This window comes from Carcharodon carcharias, chromosome 11 (assembly GCF_017639515.1).
Source record: "Carcharodon carcharias isolate sCarCar2 chromosome 11, sCarCar2.pri, whole genome shotgun sequence".
Lineage (NCBI taxonomy): Eukaryota > Metazoa > Chordata > Chondrichthyes > Lamniformes > Lamnidae > Carcharodon > Carcharodon carcharias.
Window position 1 is genome coordinate 68,985,232 of NC_054477.1, and position 24,450 is coordinate 69,009,681.

Genomic DNA, 24,450 nt, shown 5'->3' on the forward strand with positions numbered 1-24,450 from the left:
TAAACAAATGTATGAAGACACTTCTCCATTTCTCTTTATGGCGGTAACATACTTCTTAGAGAACTGCAATTCCATGTTTGGTTTTGTTGCAGCTGCTTGTACAGACACTATTTCCACAAACACAGAACTGATTAGCTGGCAAGTGCTGACAGAGCAGTCATTTAATGACAGACAAACCAATAAATTTGAGGAAGAGCAACACATTTCATGTAAGTTATTCAAATTCAAGCACTTGTATTAAAATTTACTGCAACTGATGGCCAGCAAAATGTTGAATAATAAACTGTCCCTTGGCTCAATTCTTTCGAAAGCAGCTCTCTAAATTCTGTGGAAAAAGTTATTGCAATTTATTCTTGTATACCACCACTGTTGCAAGAAACTATTTCAAGTGTAAATGTTTTCTTGCATAAATGTATGCTTATTTATTAAATGCAGTAAAACATGCAGTACAAAAGAAAATTATGAACCTACAGAAGTGATGGGCAGTGGCATTCAATTTCTGGCAGAATAATGACACACTGAGGCTGCTGCCATAGTTTCAAAACCCCTGTACCTCTTGATCTTGACTTAATCTATACCCAAATAATTTGGATGCACCATACAGATATGAAGCACTTCACCCCACAGAAAGGAGTTAATCCAGGTGCTCTCGTATACCTGCCTGCATGCTATTCAGCATCTGAACTGGTTGGTCACCTGTTTATCATCTTGACTGAAGATGAGTGTGTGAAGACCCAAGGCTAATTGGAAAAATAAATTTGGGAAAAAGAAACCTGGCAAAGTGAAGTTTCAATACACTGAAGAGTATTAAAGTGCAGGTTTATGGCGACATCCATCCACATTTCAAGTAATGGATATCAATTGATATGGGGTTGATTGAGTGGAGTATGGTGGGATAATCTTTACTGCTCCAAGTATCTGGTCATACACCAACAACAACTTACAGTCACATAGCACCTTTAACTTCCTAAAACATTAAGAAGGTGTTTACAGGAGCTTAGAGCAAAATCTAGCATAATGTGTCCACATCAGGATGACGTGTGACTTGAAGGTGATGGCATTCCCACAACATTGGCATCTTTTTCCTTCTCAGTGTTAGCGGTCACAAAGGTGGATGTTGTTGAAGTGGTCCGGCTGAATTGCTGCAGTGCATCCTGTGGGTAGTACATACTGCAGGCAGCATGCACTGGTGTTGAAGGTGGGCTCCCTGTTGCAGAGTTCCAGACCTCTACTTTGTTCTTGTAGCCAGTATTAATAATGGTTGGTCTAGCCAAGCTTATGAAGCTCAAGGTGCTGATGGAAAGAAATTTGTTAATGCCGGTGCAGTTGAAGATCAATGGGAAGATGGTTGGCCCTTTTTTTTTGGAGATAATCATGGCTTGCCGTTGTGATACAAGTGTTACTTATTGCTTATCAGCCCAAGAATGAATGCAGTTCAAGTCCTGCAAAAGGTTACCATTGGCCATTTCACAAAAGTTGTGAATGGAGCTCAACATTGTAGAAGTGTCACTGAAAAGGCCTCCTCTTGACTATAAAACACAGGGGAGGTATTTAGTAAAGCTGAAGATAGCTGCCCTGAAGACGCATATCTGGCTAAGTCCTACAGCAATGAGAGTGTAATGACTGGCTTTCAATAACCATAATCACTTTTCTTTGTGTCAAGTTTAGACTTCAGCAGCTGGAGGGTTTTCCTTTTCACCATCATTGACCTTAGTAATGTCAGAACCACTGGATGCCACACTCAGTTGAGTACTGACTTCATGTTGAGGGCAGCAAGTCTCACGGCTCTTCAGACATTCAGCTCTTGTATCCATGTCAGTTCAAGGATAAGAAGAAATCCAGAGCCAAGTGTTTTTGTTTTGACTTGAACTGAGCAGTAAGCATGGAATTAGTGAATTGATGGCACCACTGTAAACTCCATCAGATCTCTTCAGATGTTAAAAAATCTTCTCATTCCAACATCATTAGCCCAGAATCATTATTTACAGAACAAATCACATCGCAAAATGGCTTATAACAAAGTTATGGTAAGTCACCAGTACAAATCTAAAGGCTGCAAGGTCTGTTTCTACATTATAACAATTTATTCTATAATCCTCAAAGCAAGATGAAAGCTACAACTCTCAACATGCATCTCTGCCTGCAGAATGTATCAACAGAAGCTGGAAGTCTCTAACATGCAAATCCAATTTGGGACTGAAAGAGAATGCAAGACATGAACCCCAGGACTGTGCAGGGGAAACTCACTGCAAGTATTTTTAACATTAAGTGATGATTATCGATAAGCTTAGATTTTGTTTAAAGCATTATGATTCAACCAACAATATAGCACTAAAGGAGGCCATTAAGCCCATCAGGTCAAGATTTACAAGAATGTTGCCAGGGCTGGAAAATTGCAACTATGAGGAAAGATTGGATAGGCTAGGGTTCTTTTCCTTAGAACAGAGAAGGTTGAGGGGTGACCTAATTGAGGTGTACAAAATTATGAGGGGCCTAGATAGGATAGACAGGAAAGATCTGTTTCCCATAGCTGAGGGGTCAATTACCTGGGGATACAAATTTAAGGTGATTGGTAGAAGTTTTAGAGGGGAAACTTTTTCACCCAGAAGGTTGCGGGCACCTGGAATTCACTGCCTAAATTGGTGGTTGAGGCTAAAACGCTCAACTCATTTGAAAGGTATGTGGATCTACACCTGAAGTGTTATAGCCTGCAAGGCTACGGACCAGGTGCTGGAAATGGGGTTAAAAATGAGCAGCTAGTTTCTTTTTTCCTCTTTTTCTGGCTGGTGTAGATACGATGGGCTGAATGGCCTCTTTCAGCACCGTAACTTTTCTATGGTTCTAAGTCTGCGCTGGCTCTTTAGAACAGCAATCCATTTAATCCCACTCCTCTGATTTCCTCATATACCAGATTCCTTTTGCGTTTTATATGAAAGTTATCTTCAGCTTTTTTAATAACTTGCATTATCATGTCTTTAATGTAGTAAAATATCCCCTGGGGCAGGAGAATTATTAAATAAAATTTGACCGAACAACATGAGGAAATGTTAGGGCAGGTGACCAAAAGCTTAGTCAAAACGGTGGGTTTTAAGGAGGGCCTTAAAGGAGAAGAGAGTGGTAGAAAGGCAGAGGTTTGGCAAGGCAATTCCAGAGCACAATGTCAAGGCAGCTGAAGATGTGGCCACCAATGGTGGGAGTGGGAAAATCAGAGATGCGCAAGAAGCTAGAATTTGAAGAGCAAAGACTGCAGGGCTGAAGGAAGTTAGAGATAGGGAGGGGTGAGTCCACGGATGATTTGAAAACAAAGATGAGAATTTTTAAAATCGAGGCGATGTCAGACCGGGAGCCAATGTAGATCAGCGAGCAGAGGAATGACGGGTGAATGGTACTTTATATGAGTTGGGATACAGGCAGCAGAATTTTGTCTGAGCTGTCAGCTTGCGTGAGAGTTTCAGCAGCAGATGAACTGAGGCAGGGTCCAAGATGGGCAACATTATGGAATTGAAAATAGTCAGACTGTTCCAATTGGCAGGAGGGTCGTGAACCAGAGGACACAGGATTGAAGTGAATGGTGAAAGAACCAAAGGCAATATGAGGAACTTTTCTTTAAAAACACAGCAAGTGATTACAACCAGCAATACTTTGCCTAAAAGAGCGGTGGAAACAGATTGAATCATGGTATCTGAGGGGAAAGAATGTGGAGAGTCGACATGCACTTGAGGGGTCAAATGGCCTTGTTCTGTGCTGTAGTATCGAATATGCTATTGTATGATTCTTGGTGAGAAGAAGAAGTCAGAATCTCAGCTCAGAATCAAGTAGAATTCAAAGGTTGTAAACAGTCTAGTTCAGCTTCAGGTAGTGGTTAGGGAGAGGGATGTAGTCAGTGGCTAAGGAATGGAGTTTGTAGCAGGGATCCAAGAAAAAAAATAAAATGGAGCTCTAAACTGCTAGGTTCAATTGGATGGCCTGACTGTTAGATTTTCTAGCCAATAAAATGAAAAGAAGTGGTTTTTGATAGCTTTGCATTTAGTGAACAAGTATGTTAGCTTAATGGAAAGTGCTCATTTGGGCCAATCACAAGGTTTTTGCCTTACAATCAATTTGAGATACGACCATCGTTTAAGGTAACACTCTACAGAGGCTTCCTACCTATTATTGTACAGTTTTTGTAGTGCCAAATTCTAATACTTCGTTATGTAATTTAATTTATAAATAAATGTTATTTTAGCTGGTAAAGGCTTTGCTCTGTATTTTGATATTTTACTATTGAGATGCACCAATCCTTTTAGATTAGTGGCTACATTATACCCATATGTGGTTTTAAGTTGTTTTGCATAGTGTAGTTTCATCATACAGTAGTTAACAAATGACTACTCATTTATTCATAACTGTCCCATGATAAAGTTGTTGGGAACTGGGTGCAAAAGTTATTTTGTAACCATCTGCATAGTTATCGGCTGGGTGAAACAGTGAAAGGATGTTTCCCATTCTCTGAACATTCAGCTTAGGTTTCATCTCCCACTCCCTCCCCCCATCCCCACCCCCTTACAACATGCTGTCTGATACCATCGCCTTTACACTGTAGCAGGTTGTCCCTCCCTCCCTCGACTCACAGGCTACTCCTCATCCCAAGCCCACGCTAAGTCTCCAGCCTCCACTCCTCCTGCCGACAGCCAAGAGCATGTTTGGCTGGATCTGCATCGAGGGCTCCTCATGTTCCACAGCAACAGTGGCACCAGCACAGAAGTGGCCCATGGCCACTTGGATTCTCAGTTGGACGGCTCACACATCTCCAGCTTAGAGAATGGAATCCCAGGAGGCTGACCAGGAGCCTGGCGGCTCCAACCCCAAACACCAACGTCCAACTATTGCTGCAATTATTTCTTAAATGGTTTTGGGTTTTTGCCTCACTACTACATTCTAAATATTGATCATTGTTGTGCATGAATAGGAACGTCTTCATATACATCTTAAATTTACCTTTCACTATTTTGAACCTGTGTCTTCCTGTCTCTTACTCAATTTTAATTTCAGCTCGTATTCTGGATTTATCATTAAGGGAACAGAAATTATCTAGATGTCTTTATAAGATCATCTTTCAGATACTTCCTTTCCAGGCTAAAAACTCAAATCTCTCCGTATTCAGAGAGCCAACACTATATACATCAGCTCGTGTACTCTTCTTTGCATCGCCACTGGTATTCAAATATGTCCCTCCCTTCTTTCTCAGTTCATGAACAAGTATTGCTTCTGGATCATGCCCAGGCATGTTCCACTCACAGCATTTGCTGTAAAAGCATTGAAGGAAAAAATATTGTACTTTAAAAATTTGGATTTTAAAACTAGTACAGTCTAAACCAACATTTTGGAAAGATGGGCAGGATGAAGCAATGTTCAGAAATGTCCACAGGTGTTAAAAAACCTCCTGGAAACATACAATTTTAACCAGCTCCCAATTCTCCTCAATCTCCAAGGGAGAGCAGAATAAATATCAAACAAAACTAAAACTCAGTCCAGGTCCTTTATAGCCCTCTTGTGGGTGGTTGCTATGAGCCAGAATTTTGTCAAGAAACAATCAACAAGAACATGAATTTGAAAGGAGAACTGCCAAATGGTTTGAATTTAAACACTTTTGCTACATCAGCAAATGGTGTAATAAAATTTCTGATCATTTGTTTCTCTTAGCATGTAGTTTAAAACCTTAACAATTATACAGCTCAGCTATTGGGATTTATAACATGCTGCCCCACACCTGACAAACACATCCACTCCCTTCCCTAGCCAATGAAGAGAAATGTGGTAATGTTGGCAGTAAAACATATACATGTATGTGCATGTGTGCCTAAGACAAAACATTAACTTATCCAATATAGGACTTGTGTAAACACAATTATCTAATGCTGTGAATAGATGCCGTATTCAAGTAAGTAAAGGTTAATGTTGTAAAGAAATAATTTTCTAAGGAATATAATACTGATACCCATCAATACAGATTTTATATGATAACACATGAAAGCAACAAGTTCAAATACAGGACAGGATGGGAAAGCAGGGTCTGATTAGTGAAGTTCTGGGAGGTATCATCGGTTTAAGTCACATACAAAGAGACTCACTGTTTCTGAAAACATTTATGATTATGTCATATTCTACACACAAAAGTTGAAAAAGGTGAAAGAGGATGACATTCTAGTGCAGCTAATGGGAAACACATTGGCTTATAATTTATCAAAATAACGGCGAGACTAATAGCACAAATGTTACTGCGGCTGTGAAGGCATGATCAAAAATGGAAATCCTAATGTTTCTCTCTGAGATACGCTGCTCTGACATTCGATTTACAAAAAAAGCATCTTGCTGTCTCGGTCTCAGTTTCATTTCACCATTAAAATCCATTGGGTGATATGAAGGTGCTGTATTTGCATGGTAGATACAAATCAGACTTATTACGGAAAGTTAGAGCCGACTGAAGTGATGCAGAGAGCGAGCCCGATTTGGAGCTATTTTAAGGTGCAAACATAATTAATTAAGACCGGATTATTTTAACAATGTAATTTTAATTCGCACCAATGAACCTCTTTAGCATCTGAAAATGAACTATTACAAGTGTTGAATCTCACTCCTGCAAGGTTTAATTATAGTTGGATTTTTTTTAAAAAGTTTGAAACTTAAAATGAAAACTGGTTTATAAAAACTTGTCTTTTTTTTCTCTCAATCTATTTTTTTTTCTTCTCTGTATTTCTCCTTCTCCAATGATTTGACTGAATTCACCCAGTCTAATCTATACTTCCTCATAGTCCTTTATTTCACAGTCTTTCTGTATAATTGGTTAAGGAGATACTCAAATGCTCGCCCTGCTCACTCAGATCCAAAATAGCCAGTTTCCCTCGCTGCATTATCAGCTTGCACTTCCAGAAACCTGTGCTGCAAAATATTGAGATGAAATGGGCAAGGGCAAGTCACTGCCACAACAAATTATAGCCAAATGAGAATGTACACTCTGTAACTCCCTCCATCATACAATCTCTAAAGAATCATTCCTACCAGATCTTAAATACCCCCCATTCCCACAGTCACATATCACAAATTTATCCTCGTTTGGTTGTTGACAAGTTACCCTCTGAAATCCAGATGCTAACCGGCGATTAAAAAGAAAAACAAAGACATATTTCCTACATACCATGTGGGCAGCACCAGGAACCCTGGAGTACACATTGCACCAGGTCTATTCCAATATTTGTAAGTAAAACAGACACAAGTAATACAAGGGTATGGCTGAAAAAAAAGGAAATTTCATAAACAGCTGTAGGTTTTCTTCCAGCTTAAAGTTAAAATGTTTTCAATTATAGTTTATCAGTCCATCAGTCAGAAACCACAATGAATTTCAAAAATATGGACCAAAATTGGAATAATGTGAAAACGAGGTTGTGAAAAATTCATCAACAACTTGCAAGATAAATGATAATTGACAGGCAACTATGTAAAACAATATGCAATTGAGTACAAGTGCAAAAAACTGATACTGACAAGCACAAAGCTCAGTCCAATTTTTTGACAGCCAGAATGGGTATTCGCAACTCCGTTTCCTGGGGAATAGTGCACAAAACAACGCTGAAATTCAACACTGATGAACAGAACCATTGAGACTACAAGGCTAGAAATTAAGAAATAATGACACGCTGGTGCTGTGTGCTTTATGCACCACTAAAAAAAAAAGTACTAGTTTTAATTAGTATAAGACAAGACTTCCGTCCATCTCTAGGAGAAAGTCCTGCCTCACCTTAGAGAGGCCAGGAGGCCTGGGAGGAAGAGGAACCATGGATGCCTCCCACCCCAGGCTCGTCAGTGATCTCACTGGGGCCAGGTTGTCAGTTCCCGGTGATGGTGCTGGTGGAGCATGTTAACAATGTGGGAGGATAGGAGGATGTGGGGAGGCAAAATTTTGGGGAGTGGGGAGGGACCTCCAACTGGCACAGGAGGCCTGAAAAGGAGGCATCCCCCTTTCAATGACCAGCAGCCCACAGGGTCAAACCTGCTGCGCTACATGTTGGGCACAGGCCTCTCCCACCGCCCGTTAAATCAGAACAGCGGTGGGGTGAGACCCTTAATTGGGGCCTTAATTGCGCTATGGGCTAGTGGCCCACCCACCTGTAAAATCATGGCAGGACAGGCGGGCCTAGAGTGGGCATGCCACCAATGGCAAGGTGCCCTAATTTATAGGTCCACCCACCCATTTTCCTTCCTGTGGGTGACCTGTCAAATTCAGCCCTGGGTGTTGGATAAACAGACAAACATCACAGAAGCAGTAACGAGGAAAGGGAGAAACGTGAGGTATTGGAAGGAGAAAGCGCCAGTAAGGAGAGAGATCAAGGTGTGATTTAGTGATAAGCCACCATGCTATGGTATTTTGGTCAGGAAAGGTTTTGGAAAGTGTAAGCAGACAAGTGGCGCCAGTGAGAGGCAAGCAGCCACCACCTGTGAGCCAAGTTACAGTCAAAGTCATAGTTATAGTCGTAGTATCAGTGTAATCATTCAAAATAAGATTGTGAGTGAACAGACATTCTGGAGGGAAATGTGGAGGTCCATAGTGACCATTGTTCAGCTGCAGAATCTGAGGAATTAGCAGTGTGCAAAGTGAGTAGGGTGGGAAGAGGTTGGTGAGATTAGCCCCGCAGCAAAGGTACAAGGCAGGAACAAAAACAGAATTACCTGGAAAAACTCAGCAGGTCTGGCAGCATCGGCGGAGAAGAAGGGCCTGAATGGGCACAGTGTGGTGAGGGTTGGGGGGGGGGTGGGTGTGGTGGCAGTGGCAGATGTTGTGGTGGAGGGTTGATAATTGCGAGAGCGGAAACCAAAATGAGCTGTGAATGGACAGAGGGAATTCAGGTTACACCTTCAAATATTAGGATAAACATCTCCTCACATTAATCCGAGGCAGAAAAGAGGTTCCATGACAGATCTCAAAGTCCTCATGAAACGTCAACTCTTTTCTTCTCCGCCGATGCTGCCAGACCTGCTGAGTTTTTCCAGGTAATTCTATTTTTGTTTTGGATTTCCAGCATCCGCAGTTTTTTGTTTTTGTTTTTATCTCTGTACAAGGCAGGAAGGTCTTTAAGAGAGAAGCATGGGGCTGCTGGAGATTGCTGCTCATAAGGAAGCAGTAACCAATGCCTTGATGGGTTTGACAGCAGAAACAGGTACAGAAGATAGCTGCGGGCTTTTCCGCGAGGACCTCAAATCTGAGGTGACAGCAGGAGTACCAAGAAACAATGATGACTTGGGGTATGGTTGAAGGAAACAAAATACCCAAAAAGGAAGGAATGGAAGCTGGCATTAAGGGGAGGAAATAGTAGAGAAGGGCCTGAATGGGCACAGTGTGGTGAGGGTTGGGGGGGGGGGGGGGGGGGGGGGTGTGTGGCAGTGGCAGATGTTGTGGTGGAGGGTTGATAATTGCAAGAGCAGAAACCAAAATGAGCTGTGAATGGACAGAGGGAATTCAGGTTACACCTTCAAATATTAGGATAAACATCTCCTCACATTAATCCGAGGCAGAAAAGAGGTTCCATGACAGATCTCAAAGTCTATGTTCCAGTGATGATATTTGTAGACAGGGTGGTGTTCATGCTTTATTGCAACACTCAGGTGTCTTCTGCAGAACTAGATCTAAACAACCAAGCCAAAACACAGGAATCACTTTGCAGCTGTCACAGCAGTTGGCACAGCATTGATGTTATGTATACATAACTATTTGTCAATTAGACATCAATTGGGTTGTGTGACTTGTCAATGCAACAGCAGTTAAGGGAGAGAAGGTTGACTTTTTTTCAGGTATTTCACAAAAGTCCGCAAGCAGATTTACATTCATCCATGTAATTTCAATGCTCATGGTCCAACTTTCGCTGAAATGAATGAGAATCTCATTGTTAAATCACATTGTGAGAAGCATAGCACAATCCAGTCAAAGAAACTTTGTGGGAATCCTTAATAACGTAAATTATTGATGACATTTTAGGAGAACATTTAAGAGATCATATTCTTGCTTCCAAAAAATGTGTCTAACCATGTTTGAAAAAATATTTCTTTGTATGTATATGCTTGCAGCTACTTAGTCTGGTGTTTGTATTTTCATATCCTATATGAACATGTTACAATCACAATAAATCCTGGACATCATGCCAGCCTTGAACATTAATTATGATTATTGCATACTGAATTTAAGAGTGGAACACAAAAGTTTGAAACAAAAGGGTCTGAACAAAATTTTGTAATGTTTCCTAAAGCTTTCCCAAAGGCTTTTAAAACGCAATTCAGCTTGAAATTCCACATGTCTAGATTTTAAAAATAATAAAAGGTGAGTGTACAGTGATCCAACCAAGTTGATAGGTATAACAAAAGTCCATAAAATAAATTCAATGATATTTTGTTTAGAATTAGATTTCAGAAGTATCAAGGTAATTTTCATTATCATTGAAATTTCTTAAAATCTAATACAGCCCTATCAGTATACTTTTATTGATGCAGTTATCTGTGCAGTTAGGAAACAAAAACTGCATCAACACAGAACATTGGAGACCTGTGTTTATTGCCCAAACTTCCAACTGTTTAAAATCATAATTAGTTCGAAGTTTAAACCATGATGATATTCCTATTTAGATAATACAGCCACATAGTATTACTTACACCATATATTTCCAACAAATAGAAAGGATCTCACAAAACAAAGCTTCAAATGGGAGTTTGACAGGGTTCACTATTGTAGAGTCAAAAGAACTTACCCCGTTTTGCAGACTCCAAGATCTCACCGAAATATGCATGCACGAGGACTGTCAGTCAACAGGAGCCATCCCCAGGATCAAATGATTTCCATCCCAGGATTTAAAGGGAGTAGATGAGAGCATTGCAGATACACTGTTCTGATGTTCCGCACGTTTGGGAACTATTACTTTAGATTGAAAAATTTTTTTTTTAATTAATTCACGGGATGTGGGCCTCGCTGGCTGGGCCAGCAATTATTGCACATCCCTAATTTTTTTTATTATTCATTCATGGGATGAGGGCTTCGTTGACTAGGCCAACATTTATTACCCACCCCTAGCTGGCCTTTAGAAGGTGGTGGTGAGCTGCCTTCTTGAACTGCTGCAGTCCATGTGGTATAGGTAGACCAACAGTGCTATTATGAAGGGAGTTCCAGGATTTTTACCCAGCAACAGTGAAGGAACATCAATATAGTTCCAAGTCAGGATGGTGAGTGACTTCGAGAGGAATTTCCAGGTGGTGGTGCTCCCATCTTATCTGCTGCCCTTGTCCTTCTAGATGGTAGTGGTCATGGGTTTGGAGGGTGCTGTCTAAGGAGCCTTGGTGAATTCCTGCAGTGCACCTTGTAGATGGTACACACTGCTGCTGCTGTGCAATGGTGGTGGAGGGCGTGAATGTTTGTTGATGTGATGCCAATCAAATGGGCTGCTTTATCCTGGACAGTGTCAAGCTTCTTCAGTATTGTGGGATCTGCACTCATCCAGGCAAGTGGGAAAATTCCAGCCACACACTTGACTTGTGTCTTGTCGATGGAGGACAGGCTTTGGGGAGACAGGAGGTGAGCTACTTATTGCAGGATACCTAGCCTATGACATGCTCTTGTAGCCACAGTATTTATATGACTAGTTCAGTTCAATTTCTGGTCAATGGTAACCCCCCAAGAAGGTTGTCAGTGGGGAATTCAGTGATGATAATGCCATTGAATGTCAACAGACGATGGTTAGATTCTCTCTTGCGGGAGATAATCATTGCCTGGCACTTGTGTGGCACGAATATTACTTGCCACTTGTCAGCCCAAGCCTGAATATTGTCCAGGTCTTGCTGCATTTGAACATGGACAGCTTCAGCACCTGAGGAGTCGCGAATGCTGCTGAACATTGTGCAATCAGCAGCGAACATCCCCACTTCTGACATTATGATAGAGGGAAGGTTATTGGTGAGGCAGCTGAAGATGGTTGGGCGAGGACCCTACCCTGAGGAACTTCTGCAGTGGTGTCCTGGAGCTGAGATAACTGACCCTTTGTGCTAGGTATGACTCCAACTAGTGGAGAGATCTTCCCTGATTCCCATTGACTCCAGTTTTGCTAGGGCTCCTTGATGCCACACTCAGTCAAATGCTGCCTTGATGTCAAGGGCAGTCACTCTCACCTCACCTTGGGAGTTCAGCTCTTTTGTCCATGTTTGAACCAAGGCTGTAATGAGGTCAGGAGCTGAGTGGCCCCGGTGGAACCCAAACTGGGGGTCAGTGAACAGGTTATTGCTAAGCAAAAGCTGCTTGATAGCACTGTTGATGCCTCTTCCATTACTTTACAGATGATCAAGAGGAAACTGATGAGGTGGTAATTGGCCGGGTTGGATTTGTCCTGCTTTGTGTGTACAGGACATACCTGGGCACTTTTCCACATTGCTGGGTAGATGCCAGCTGTAATGGAACAGCTTGGCTAGGGATGCGGCAAGTTCTGGAGCACAAGTCTTCAGCACTATTGCTGGAATATTGGCCAGGGCCCATAGCCTTTGCACTACCCAGTGCCTTCAGCTGTTTCTTGATGTCATGCGGAGTGAATCAAATTGGCTGATGACTGGCATCTGTGATGCTGGGGAACTGCAGAGGAGGCCGAGATGGATATCCAATGCGCACTTCTGGCTGAAGATTTTAGCAAATGCTTCAGCCTTGTCTTTTGCACTGATGTGCTGGGCTCTACCATCATTCAGGATGGGGGTATTTGTGGAGCCTCCTCCTCCAGCGAATTGTTTAACTGTCCACCACAAGTCACGACTGGATGTGGCAAAATTGCAGAGTCTAGATCTGATCTATTGGTAGTGGGATCATTTAGCTCTGTCTATCACTTGCTGCTTATGCTGCTTGGCACGCAAGCAGTCCTGCGTTATAGCTTCACCAGGTTGACACCTCATTTTTAGGTATGACTGGTGCTGCTCCTGCCATGCCCTCCTGCACTCTTAATTGAACCAGAGTTGATCCCCGGGCTTGATGGTAATGGTAGAGTGGCGGAATTGCTGGGCCATGAGGTTACAGATTGTGTTCGAGTACAATTCTGCTGCTGCTGATGGCCCATAGCACCTCATGGATGCCCAGTCTTGAGTTCCTAGCTCTGTTCCAAATCTATCCATTTAGCACAGTGGTAGTGCCACACAACATAATGGAGGGTATCCTCTATGTGAAGGCAGGACTTCACCTCCACAACGACTGCATTTTGGTCACTCCTACCCATGCTCTCAGTGACAGATGCATCTGCTGCAGGCGAGTTGGTGAGGATGTGGTCAATTATGTTTTCCCTCTTGTTGGTTCCCTCTCCACCTGCCGTAGACCCAGTCTAGCAGTTATGTCCTTTAGGACATAATTATATAAAAAAAAAACCCACTAGAGCTATACCTTGAGTGCCCTACCATCCATTCTTAATTAGCACATTCGTTTAGATAATATCACCAACTTTAACTTTAACACCTATGTGTTCCATTGTACCATTGTCGTTGACATCTTTTGATGATCTGCTTCTATCACTGCTTGTTTGTCCCTACAACCACACCGCCCCCCCACCTCTCTCTCTCTCTATCTCTCCGCCCCCCACACACACACCTTAAACCAGCTTATATTTCAACTCTTTCTTGGACTCGAACTCAAGTTCTGTCGAAGGGTCATGAGGACTCGAAACGTCAACTCTTTTCTTCTCCGCCGATGCTGCCAGACCTGCTGAGTTTTTCCAGGTAATTCTGTTTTTGTTTTGGATTTCCAGCATCCGCAGTTTTTTTGTTTTTATCCTTTAGGACTCGGCCAGTTCAGTCAGTAATGGTGCTACCGAGCCACTCTTGGTGATGGACATTGAAGTCCTCCACCTAGAGTACTTTCTGTGTCCCTGTCGCCCTCACTGCTTCTTCCAAGTCGTGTTCAACATGGAGCAGCATTGAATTCATCAGCTGAGGGAGGGCGGTATGTGGTAACCAGCAGGAGGTTTCCTTGCTCATGTTTGACCTAATGCCATGCGACTTCATCGGGTCCGCAGTCGATGTTAAGGAGTCCCAGGGCAACTCCCTCCCAACTGTAAACCGCTGTACCGCCACCTCTGCTGGGTCTGTCTTGCTCGTGGAACAGGACATACCCAGGGATGGTGATGGTAGTGTCTGGTACATTGTCTGTAAAGTAGGATTCCACGAGGGTGACTATGTCAGGCTGTTGCTTGACTAGTCTGAGAGACAGCTTTCCCAATTTTGGCACTAGCCCCCAGATGTTAGTAAACAGGACTTTGCAGGGTCGACAGGTCTGAGTTAACCGTGTTGTTTCTGGTGCCTAGGTGGATGCTGGGTCCGTCCGGTTTCATTCCTCTTTCTTTGCCCTCGAGAAGGTGGTAGTGAGCGCCTACTTGAACCGCTGAGGTCCATGTGGTGTTAGTACACCCACAATACTGTTAGGGAAGGAGTTCCAGGATATTGACCCAGCAACAGTGAAGAAACGACAATATGTTTCCAAGTCAGGATGATGAGTGGCTTGGAGAGGAACTTCCAGGTGGTGATGTTCCCATGTGTCTCCTGCCCTTGTCCTCCTAGATGGTCGTGGACGTGGGTTTCACAGGTCCTGTCTAAGGAGGCTTGGTGTGTTCCTGCACACCATCTTGTAAATGGTATACACTGCTGTCCTGTGCGTCGGTGTTGGAGGGAGTGAATATTTGTGGATGGGGTGCCAATCAAGCTGGTAATTTTGTCCCAGATGGTGTCAAGCTTCTTGAGTGTTGTTGGAGCTGCACTCATCCAGACAAGTGGAGAGTATTCCATCACATCTCTGACTTGTGTCTTGTAGATGGTGGACAGGCTTTGGGGAGTCAGGAGGTGAGTTACTCATTGCAGGATTCCTAGCCTATGACCTGCTCTTACAGCCATATTGTTAATATGGTTAGAACACTATTTGAAGACAAGAGACGGAAACTAGGAACTTATAGACCAGTTAAGCCTTACATCTGTTGTCAGGAAATGCCTAGAATCTATATTTAAGGACAGAGTGACTAAACAGCTTCAGAATTTTCAAAGAAAGCTAGCATGGATGTTGTAAAGGATAGGTCATGCCTGATTTTTTTTTGAGTAGGTGACAGAAGTAGTGGACAGGGGAATGTCGATCGATGTTTATATGGACTTTCATAAGGCATTTGATATCATCCTCATAAGAGACTGGTACCTGGTCATGGAATTGAAGACCAATTAATGACCTGGTTAGCTGAGGAGCAGCAAACAAAGATTTGGGGCAATGGGCAGAATGTAACTGGTCATGTCTTGCAAAGATCTGTGTTGGGATCTCAACTATTCACGTTTACTTACAACATGGATGATGGAATAGAAAGCCACATATCCAAACTTGCTGATGACACAAAGATAGGTTACATTACAAGCAGTGCAGGTAGAATCAAAATTCCAAAGAGACATTAATAGATTAAGTGAATGCGTAGATGTGTGGCATTGGATTTGCACGTAAGCAACGATGAGGTTATCCACTTTGGACCTACAAAGGCAAAAAAGAATACTTCCTAATTGGTGGAAAACTAAAAACAGTGGAGGTCCAAAGAGACTTGGGGTTCATATACATACATTTTTAAAATATCATGCACAGGTACAGAAAATAATCGGTAAGACTAATAAAATGCTTGCCTTTATAACTAGAAAATTAGATTACATGGGGACAGAAGATATGCTTCAGCCATATAAAGTCCTGGTTAGACCACACCTGTACTACTGTGAGGATATATTGCCCTTGGAGGAAGTGCAATGTGAATTTGCCAGAATAATATCTGGACTCTACAGGTTAAATTACAAAGAAAAGTTACACAATTTAGCATTATATTCCCTGGAACTTAGAAGGTTAAGGGATATTTTGACTGAGGTTTCTAAGATATTCAGGGGAACAGGTAGGGTAGATACAGAAAAAACTATTCCCGGGAGACGTGATTACAGTTGAAGAGTACAGTTAAGAAATTCACTTTTAAGATATTTAACATCCAAATTAATTAATTAATTAGAATAGAGGTGGCTGGACAGGTGATATGTTGCCGCTGTAGTATGTGGGAGCTGGTGGATGCCGGTGCGATCCACGGTGATCACATCTGCAGCAAGCGTTGGCTGCTCAAGGAGCTTCAGCTCAGAGTTGATGAGCTGGAGTCTGAGCTGCGGACGCTGTGATACATTGTTTGCGGGGGGTGGGGGGTGGGTGGGGGGTTAGCTGGACACTGTGTTTCAGGAGACAGTCACACCCCTTAGATTAATTACACCAAATCTGAACTGTGGTCATGGAAAGGAGGATATGACTGTGAGTGAAGCAGGTATGAGGATCCACAATTTAGCTTTGGAGGAGCCTCAGCCAGTGCCCTTGTCCAATAGGTACGAGGATCTTGCTCCTGGTGTGGACGAGGGCACAGACTACAGGGAGGATGAGCGAACTGACCACAGCACCGTGATACAGAGCACCATTCAAGTGAGGGGTGAAAAGAAAAATGTAGTAATAAGGGATAGCATTGTTAGGGAAATAGATACTGTTCTCTGCAGCAAAGACAGAGAGTTCCGAAGGCCATGTTGCCTACCTGGTGCCAAAGTTAAGGACATCTCTTCTGGACTGGAGAGGAATTTGGAGTGGGAGGGAGAGGATCCAGTTGTCGTGGTCCAAATAGGCACCAATGACAAAGGTAGGGCTAGGAAAGAGGTTCTGCTGAAGGACTACCAGCAGCTTGGGGCTAAATTAAAAACCAGAACCACAAAGGCAATAATCTCCGGATTACTAATTGAGCCACGTGCAAATTGGCATAGGGTAATTAAAACAAGAGAGGTAAATGTGTGGCTCAAAGATTAGTGTGGGAGAAATGTGTTCCAATTCATGGGGCACTGGCATCAGTATTGAGGAAGGAGAGAGCTGCTCCATTGGGACAGGCTTCATTTGAACCGTGATGGGACCAGTGTCCTGGTGAATCGTTTAACTAGGCTTGTAGATAGGACTTTAAACTAATTAGTGGGGGGGGAAGGTTCAACTGAAGGAATGTTTAAAAAATCAAAAAGAAACAAGAGAACAAAGATGCAGGGTATCGAAGGGGCAAACGATAATCAAAGTGTGACAGGAAAGGGCAGAAAATATAAGCAGAAGAGTGCAGCAGAAATTAGAACCAGAATGAGTAATAACGGTAAAAAGTCAAAGCTTAAGGCTCTTTTTCTGAATGCACCCAGCAGTTTTAACAAGATATAAGAGTTGACGGTACAAATAGAAATAAATGAATATGACTTGATAGAATTTACAGAAACATGCCTACAGGGTGACCAAGACTGGGAACTCAATATTTAAGGGTATTCAATGTTCCAGAAAAATAGGCAAAAAGGAAAAGGAAGTGGGGTAGCTTCGTTAATAAAGGAAGGTATCAGTACAGTGGTGAGTAGTGATATAGGTGCAATAGATCGCGATATGGAATCTGTTTGGGCGGAAATAAGGAATGGCAAGGGGAAGAAGTCTATAAGCCCCTGAAGAGTTGCCTCACTGTAGGACAAAGTATAAATTGGGAAGTAATGGTGGCGTGTAAGAAGGGTGCTACAATTGTCATGGGTGATTTTAATCTGCATATTGACTGGACAAATCAGATTGGCAGGGGTAAAATGGAAGGTAAATATGTAGAAACAAATTTCTAAGAGCAATACGTTGCAGCACCTACCCGGGAACAGGATATTTTAGATCTAGTAATGTGTAATGAGGTAGGATTAATAAGAGATCTCATAGTTAAGGATCCTCCAGGAGGTAGCGATCACAACATGATAGAATTTCAAATTCAGTTTGAGGGCAAGCAACTTGGGTCTCAAACCAGTGTCCTCAGCTTAAATAAGGGCAATTACAGAGGTATGAAGAAAGAGTTGTCTAAAGCGGGCTGGGAAAATAGACTAAAGGGAAGTCAGTGGATGAGCAGTGGCAGACATTTAAGCAGATATTTCATAACGCTCAGGAAAAATTTATCCCGGTCAAAAAGAAGGACTCAATGAGAAGGATGAACCACCCGTGGTTAACAAAGGTGGTCAGGAGAGTATCCAGTCAAAAACTAAGGCATACAAAGTGGTGAAAACTAGTGGTAAGCCAGAGGATTGGGAATTTTTTTGGGGAACCAGCAGCAGATGACTAAAAAAGCTAATAAAGAGGGAGAAAATTGATTATGAAAGTAACTTGGCAAGAAATATATAAACAAACAGCAAGAGCTTCTACGGCTGTATAAAGAGGAAGAGAGTAGCTAAAGTGAGTGTGGGGCCCTTGGAGGATGCAACTGGAGAATTGATAACAGGGAACAGGGAAACAGCAGATAGTTTAAATCAATATTTAGCATCAGTCTTCATGGTGGAGGACACGATAAACATCCCCAAGATATCAAATAAGCAAGGAGCTATTGGGAGGAAAGATCTTCGAGCAGTCTCTATCAGGTGGGACAAAGCATTTGACAAACTAATGGGACTCATGTAAACAAGTCACTAGGACCTGATGGCCTGCATCCAAGTGTTTGAAAGGAAGTGGTTGCAGAGATCGTGGAGGCATTGGTCGAAATATTCCAGAACTCACTGGATTCCGAAAGGTCCCAGCAGATTGAAAAACCGCTAATGTGGCGTCCCTGTTCAAGAAGGGAGGGAGATAAAAAGCAGGAAATTATAGGCCAGTCAGCCTAACGTCTGTCATTGGGGAAATGCTAGAGTCCATTATTAAGAAAGAAATAGCAGGGCATTTAAAAGAGCTTAACGCAATCAAACAGAGTCAACATGGTTTTGTGAAAGGGAAATCATGTTTAACAAATTTACTAGAGATCTTTGAGGATATAACAAGCAGAGCTGATGAAGGGGAATAGATAGATGTAGTGTATTTAGGTTTCCAGAAGGCATTCGATAAGGTCCCACATAAAAGGATAGTGCACAAGATAGGAACTCACAGTATTGGGGGTAATGTATTAGCATGGAATGAGGAATGGTTAACACAGTAGAGAAGGGGTCAGGTTTAATGGGTCTTTTTCAGGTCAGAAAGGCATAACTAGTGGAGTGCCACAAGGATCAGTCCCAGGGCCTCAATTATTTACTATCTATATTAATGATTTGGAGGAGGGGGCAGAGTGTAATGTATCCAAATTTGCCAACAATACAAAAATAGGTGGGAGGGCATGTTGTGATGAGGACATAAGGAATCTGCAAGGGGATACAGATACGTTGAGTGAGTGGGCAAAAACTTGGCAGATGGAGTTTAATGTAGGAAAGTGTGAGGTCATGCACTTTGGTAAGAAAAGTCAAAAGGCAGACTATTATTTAAATGGAGAGACTCCAAAAAAGTGCAGCACAGAGGGATCTGAGTGTTCTTAGTGCGTGAAACACAAAGTTAGCATGCAGGTGTAGCAAGTAATTAAGAAAGCAAATGGACTTTTGCCCTGTATTGCTAAAGGGTTGGAGTTTAAAAATAGGGAAGTCTTGTTACAACTGTACAGGGCGTTGGTAAGGCCACACCTAGCGTACTGTATACAGTTTTTGTTCCCCGTATTTAAGAAAGGTTATACTGGCATCGGAGGCAGTTCAAGAGATTCAGTAAGTTGATTCCTGGGATGAAGGGGTTGACTTATCAAAAGCAGCTAAACAGATTATGAGGACATGAGGGGTCATGAGGACTCGAAACGTCAACTGTGCTCTCCTCTGCCGATGCTGCCAGACTTGCTGAGTTTTTCCAGGTATTTCTGTTTTTGTTTTGGATTTCCAGCAACTGCAGTTTTTTGCTTTTAGGCCTTTATTCATTAGAGTTTAGAAGAATGAGGGGTGATCTTATTGAAATATAGAAGATTCTGAGGGGGCTTGACAGGGTGGATGTTGGGATGATGTTTCCACTAGTGAGGGAATCTCGAACTAGGGGACATAGTTACAGAATAAGGGGACACTCATTTAAAACTGAGATGCAAAGGAATTTCTTCTCTCAGAGGGTAGTGAATGTCTGGAATTCTCTACCCTAGAGTTGTGGAAGCTAGATCACAGAGTATTTAAAGAGGAGGGAGATAGATTTTTGAAGTATCGGGAGTGGAGGGTTATGAGAAGTTGGCACAAAAGAGGAAATGAGGCGTGGGGCAGATCAGCCATGATCTTATTGAATGGTAGGGCAGGCTTGAGGGGCCAAATGGCTGACTCCTGCTCCTATTTCTTATGTTCTTATTGTTTGGGGGTGTAGAACTGGGGAACAGTGAAATGACAGACAGATAAAGGGGGAGCATGGCCTAAAAATTAGAGTCAAACCTTTCAGATGGTGAAATTAAGAAGCACTTCTCTGCACAAAGGGTGTGGGGCATCCGGAACTCTCTTAACCAAACAGCAGTTGATGGTGTGGCAATTGTTAACTTTAAACCTGAGATTGATGGATTTTTGTTAACCAAAGGTATTAAGGCAGGGATGTGGAGATGGCAGAATAGCTATGATCTCACTGAATGGCAGAACAGGCTGGAAGGGTTAAATGACCATCTCTATAATTTGTGCCAATGCCACTACTTGACCAGTTTTCAGGTACTGGAGGTGCCCAAGTGCAAACTGCTGGGACACTACTACTAGTCCCTTCATTTCATTGGTTTAGAACTTCACTTCAATTTGACACTGTTCACTGACCTAATATAGATTAGCAGCAACTAGTCATCCAATAAAGCAAGGAAAAATGGTGTCAGGTAAACCTGGTATTAGTTTGTGCAAAAACATGAGGCTAGTGCATCACTAAGTCACACTAATAAATAGGTTTTCGTAACATTTCCTTCACTATACACTAAATGACGAGGCATGTGCAAGAATTGACAAAACAGACTTTGAACATCAGTCTGGGAACAAAGAGCAGTAAGTCTGCTTATCAAACAAAGCAATATAGTGCCCACGCTGCTCTGCATATGAGAGACTTGGACTGTGTACTAGCACCATGCCAAGATGCTCAACCACTTCCACTTAAGATGCCTTTGGAAGTTTCAGAAGATCAGGTGACAGGACAAAACACCAGACACTGAAGTGCTCACCTGAGCTGGCATACCAAACATCCACACCATATTGAGACAGTCACAACTGAGTTGGGCTGGTCATGTAGGAGAATGCCTGACATTAGCTTACTAAACCAATCTTCTGTAGAGGACTTGGGTCGGGGTGCGCTCTAATGGCGGTCAAAGGAAGTGCTACAAAGTCACTCTAGGAGCTTCACTTAGGAGTTTTGGTATCGACTTTTGAGTCCTGGAGAAAGTTACCCAAGATCGCTGCACGTGGTGCAACCAAATAAAAAGTGGTGTGGCCTCCTTCAAAAGTAGATGCATATCAAGAGCAAACAGAAAAGACAAGGAGAAGAAATCCTGAGTATCAACATGTCTAAAACGCAATTGTCGGCAGTTTCCTGTCTTTTTTGCAGCAAAACCCTCCAGGCACAGATCAGCCATAGCAGTCACCTACATTCCAATTGGAATGACCCTACCAAACAGCACAGATGATGAACATGGTCATCTTTGCCTTGAAGGATGAACAAGATACACTAAATTAACATGCAGTAAGCCGAATGTAGAAAATAGATTGCCTTGTGCCAACATTGCATAAAAACTGCTCAGTAACTGACCTGTTTAATCATGCCTCCCATTTAACTATGTACAAGAACAGGCTAAGATACTTTGCATATTGTGTTTCATTATTCAAATATAGAAAAATCAAACTCACTCCAATTTGTGGTTTTTAGAGTTATTAAAAATGATGGATGTTGAAATGGAATGAAAGAAGCAGCCTTGAAAAGGGTTCACAGTCTAAATAGATTAAAGAGAGTCATTTGAATAGTTTAACTTTATAAATGGCAGTTTCACAAAGATTCTGTTGAAATGTTGTCACTTCGCACTGTACAATATCTATCTATTGTTTAGTTGAAATCTTCATCTTTAAACTGCCATGTCTTCATTATCTGATTCTGGCAGTAAGCCATAAGCCAGGCAATAATGTCAGCTCCATGTTTTACTTTCCTCAGGCTATGTTCTGTGTAATTGTGACCACAAAAGCACGAAGCATGGTGATTGTAAACACAGCTTTTGTTTCTCCAGGAAATGGCTATATTTTTATTCTGGCAAGAGATACCTTTGTAAAAGCAAGGAAGTCCTTATGAATCTTTATAAATCATTGCTCCGGCCTCAACTGGAATATTGTGTCCAAATTTGGGCACTGCACTTTAGGAAGGATGTGAAAGCTTTGGAAAGGTTGCAGAAGAGATTTAAGGGAATTGTGTCACGGATGAGGGATAGTTACATGGATAGACAGGAGAAGCAGGGATTGTTCTTCTTAAAAGGAGAGAGGTTGCAAGGAGATTTGATAAAGGTTTTGAAAATCATGAGCAGCCTAGACAGAGCAGATGAGGAAGAACTGTTCCCATTGACGGAAGGGTCAAGAACAAGTGAACCAATAGAAGACGAATGGCAAAAGAACCAATGGTGACATGAGGACAAGTTTTTTTCAAATGCCACAAGTGGTAAGAATCTGGATTGTACAACTTTAGAGTTTAAAGAAAGGAAATTTAATCAGAGAATTGGAAGGGAAGAAAGAAAATTTGCAGGGTCATGTGGAAAAGGCAGGGAAGAATAGAAGGCCTCTATTAGATTTATTAATTTATGAATAGTTTAATTTTGCAATAGGTAAATCTATTCACATGAATACTTTCATAATTATGGTATGGTCTAGAATAAGTCAACTGCTATTCTTGATATCTGAATGCATGTAAATGAACATTTAATTTTTTAACCTATTTTACAGCTCTATGGATGTTGCTTAAACTTTTGTTTTAAATCTATTTTGCGTTTTCTTCCTTATCTTATTAGTCTCCCCAGTAATTAATCTTTATTCCATTTAGACGGCCCATATTTTGGGAACATATTCTTTGTTGTAAATATTTCAATTTCCCTACATCAAGAGCCACCTGTGCTACATATTCATTAGAAAATAAATTAGACGTGAAAACAGGTTCCAATTAGAATTACTCATGTCTCAGATTAACCCAGGTTAATCAATTTCTCATTTCTAATGCTAGTTTACTGATAATGTACCCATGATTTTAGAATGCTACATTCTGTAAGTTATAGCTATGCCATTTGCTACAGCAAATGTGAGGATTTAAAACAATGTTAAAAATTACCTTATTGGTAGAAATCTTGTTTCAAAACATGTTTAGTGCTAATCTTCCTTTCAGTTAATCACAATTTAGTGGCTTGGAGAATTAGAAAACAGCCCTATTCTCATTAATAGTTTCTGGGGAATCACATATCGTTGCCCCTTCTCAGCTAATTCGTTCCTTAACCCGGCCAGAGACAGGCTTAACTCTTCCTTATCTTCTTCATATCTTTCTCATGGCACAAATTGGGAGCTGATTCAGTTTTGTAGCTCACAAAAGTCCTTTAATAGATTTGCCATTTCCTTTCGAAGGATGCTGACTTCAGCTTGAACTCTGTCCCGGTATAACACTTCTACGGGCTTCTCCTGTTAGACCTTTACGTGCTCATTTTTTCTTGCAACAACACTTTTGGTTTCAAATTGGGAACTTAGCAGGCCCTCAAGGTTTATCTCTCCCAGCCAGTTCCTTCCAAGGAGACTCGGTCCCCTGCATACCATTCCAAATAGGGGTAATTTTGCAGTTTGTTCCTCATACTGAACCTTTACATACCCCTTTCAAGTTTATTTCTTCGCCTATGTATGTCTTCAGCTGTGTGTCCGAAATTTCGAACTTCAAAGATTGGGTTCCTTTACTCATATCTAAATGTACGCTCTTCAATGATGGATGTCGACACTCCTGTAGCAACTTCCATCTTAATGGGTTGCCCGTTAACTGTTATGACTACTTGGATTGGCTCAGTTCTACCCACTTTTGAGGTTATATAACGAATGGAGTTGGATTCTATTTCTCCTGGCTCTTCCATGAGGCATATTTCACGATTTTTCTTTCTGCCTTTATAGTGTTGTTTTAGCATTTCTCTGCAGTGCCGCCTTATGTGGCCATAGCAGTGGCAGAAAAAGCACTCGACTTGTTTGAGTTGTCGTTGGCTCACTGGAGGCCTGGATGTATTTCTCTCATTCATTTTGTGGATTTTCACTGCAGTACCGCTGTTTATCCAATGGTCTAGAGCTAGAGAACATTTCCCGTCTTTCCGTGGAGTCTGAAGTTTTCGCACCTTCTGTTGCCAGATTGTCCCGCTTGACCAGATGGATGGTGCCATTTTGTGTAAGTTTTATAACTTTGGAATTACTAACAGCACTCTCCATTGCAGTAGCTAATTCTAATACTTTATTGAAGTCTAGACTAGGTTTGGCTAGCAAACGCCTTTGGATAGTATCATCTCCAATCCCGCATATCAGCTGGTCTTTCAAAATATCACTAATGGACGTTCCGCATTCACAATGCTCAGT

The 24,450-nt window shown here is 41.9% G+C and overlaps 1 protein-coding gene across 4 annotated transcripts in view; it reads right to left on the reverse strand.

The window, feature by feature from the left end:
- The window catches only part of LOC121284075 (LIM and senescent cell antigen-like-containing domain protein 1), a 166,695-nt gene that overhangs the window by 128,194 nt on the left and 14,051 nt on the right, over window positions 1–24,450 (reverse strand). Inside the window, exon 2 of one of the 4 annotated variants that reach the window (XM_041199114.1) lies at window positions 9,535–9,660. The exons of 1 other annotated variant lie outside the window; for it this stretch is intronic. In XM_041199114.1, the coding sequence (XP_041055048.1) occupies window positions 9,535–9,563 (29 nt within the window). In that variant the 5' untranslated portion in view covers window positions 9,564–9,660. Of the gene's footprint in view, window positions 1–7,177; window positions 7,306–8,920; window positions 8,957–9,534; window positions 9,661–24,450 lie in introns of those variants that run through there. 2 more of the 4 variants (XM_041199115.1, XM_041199111.1) reach the window with 2 other exon arrangements.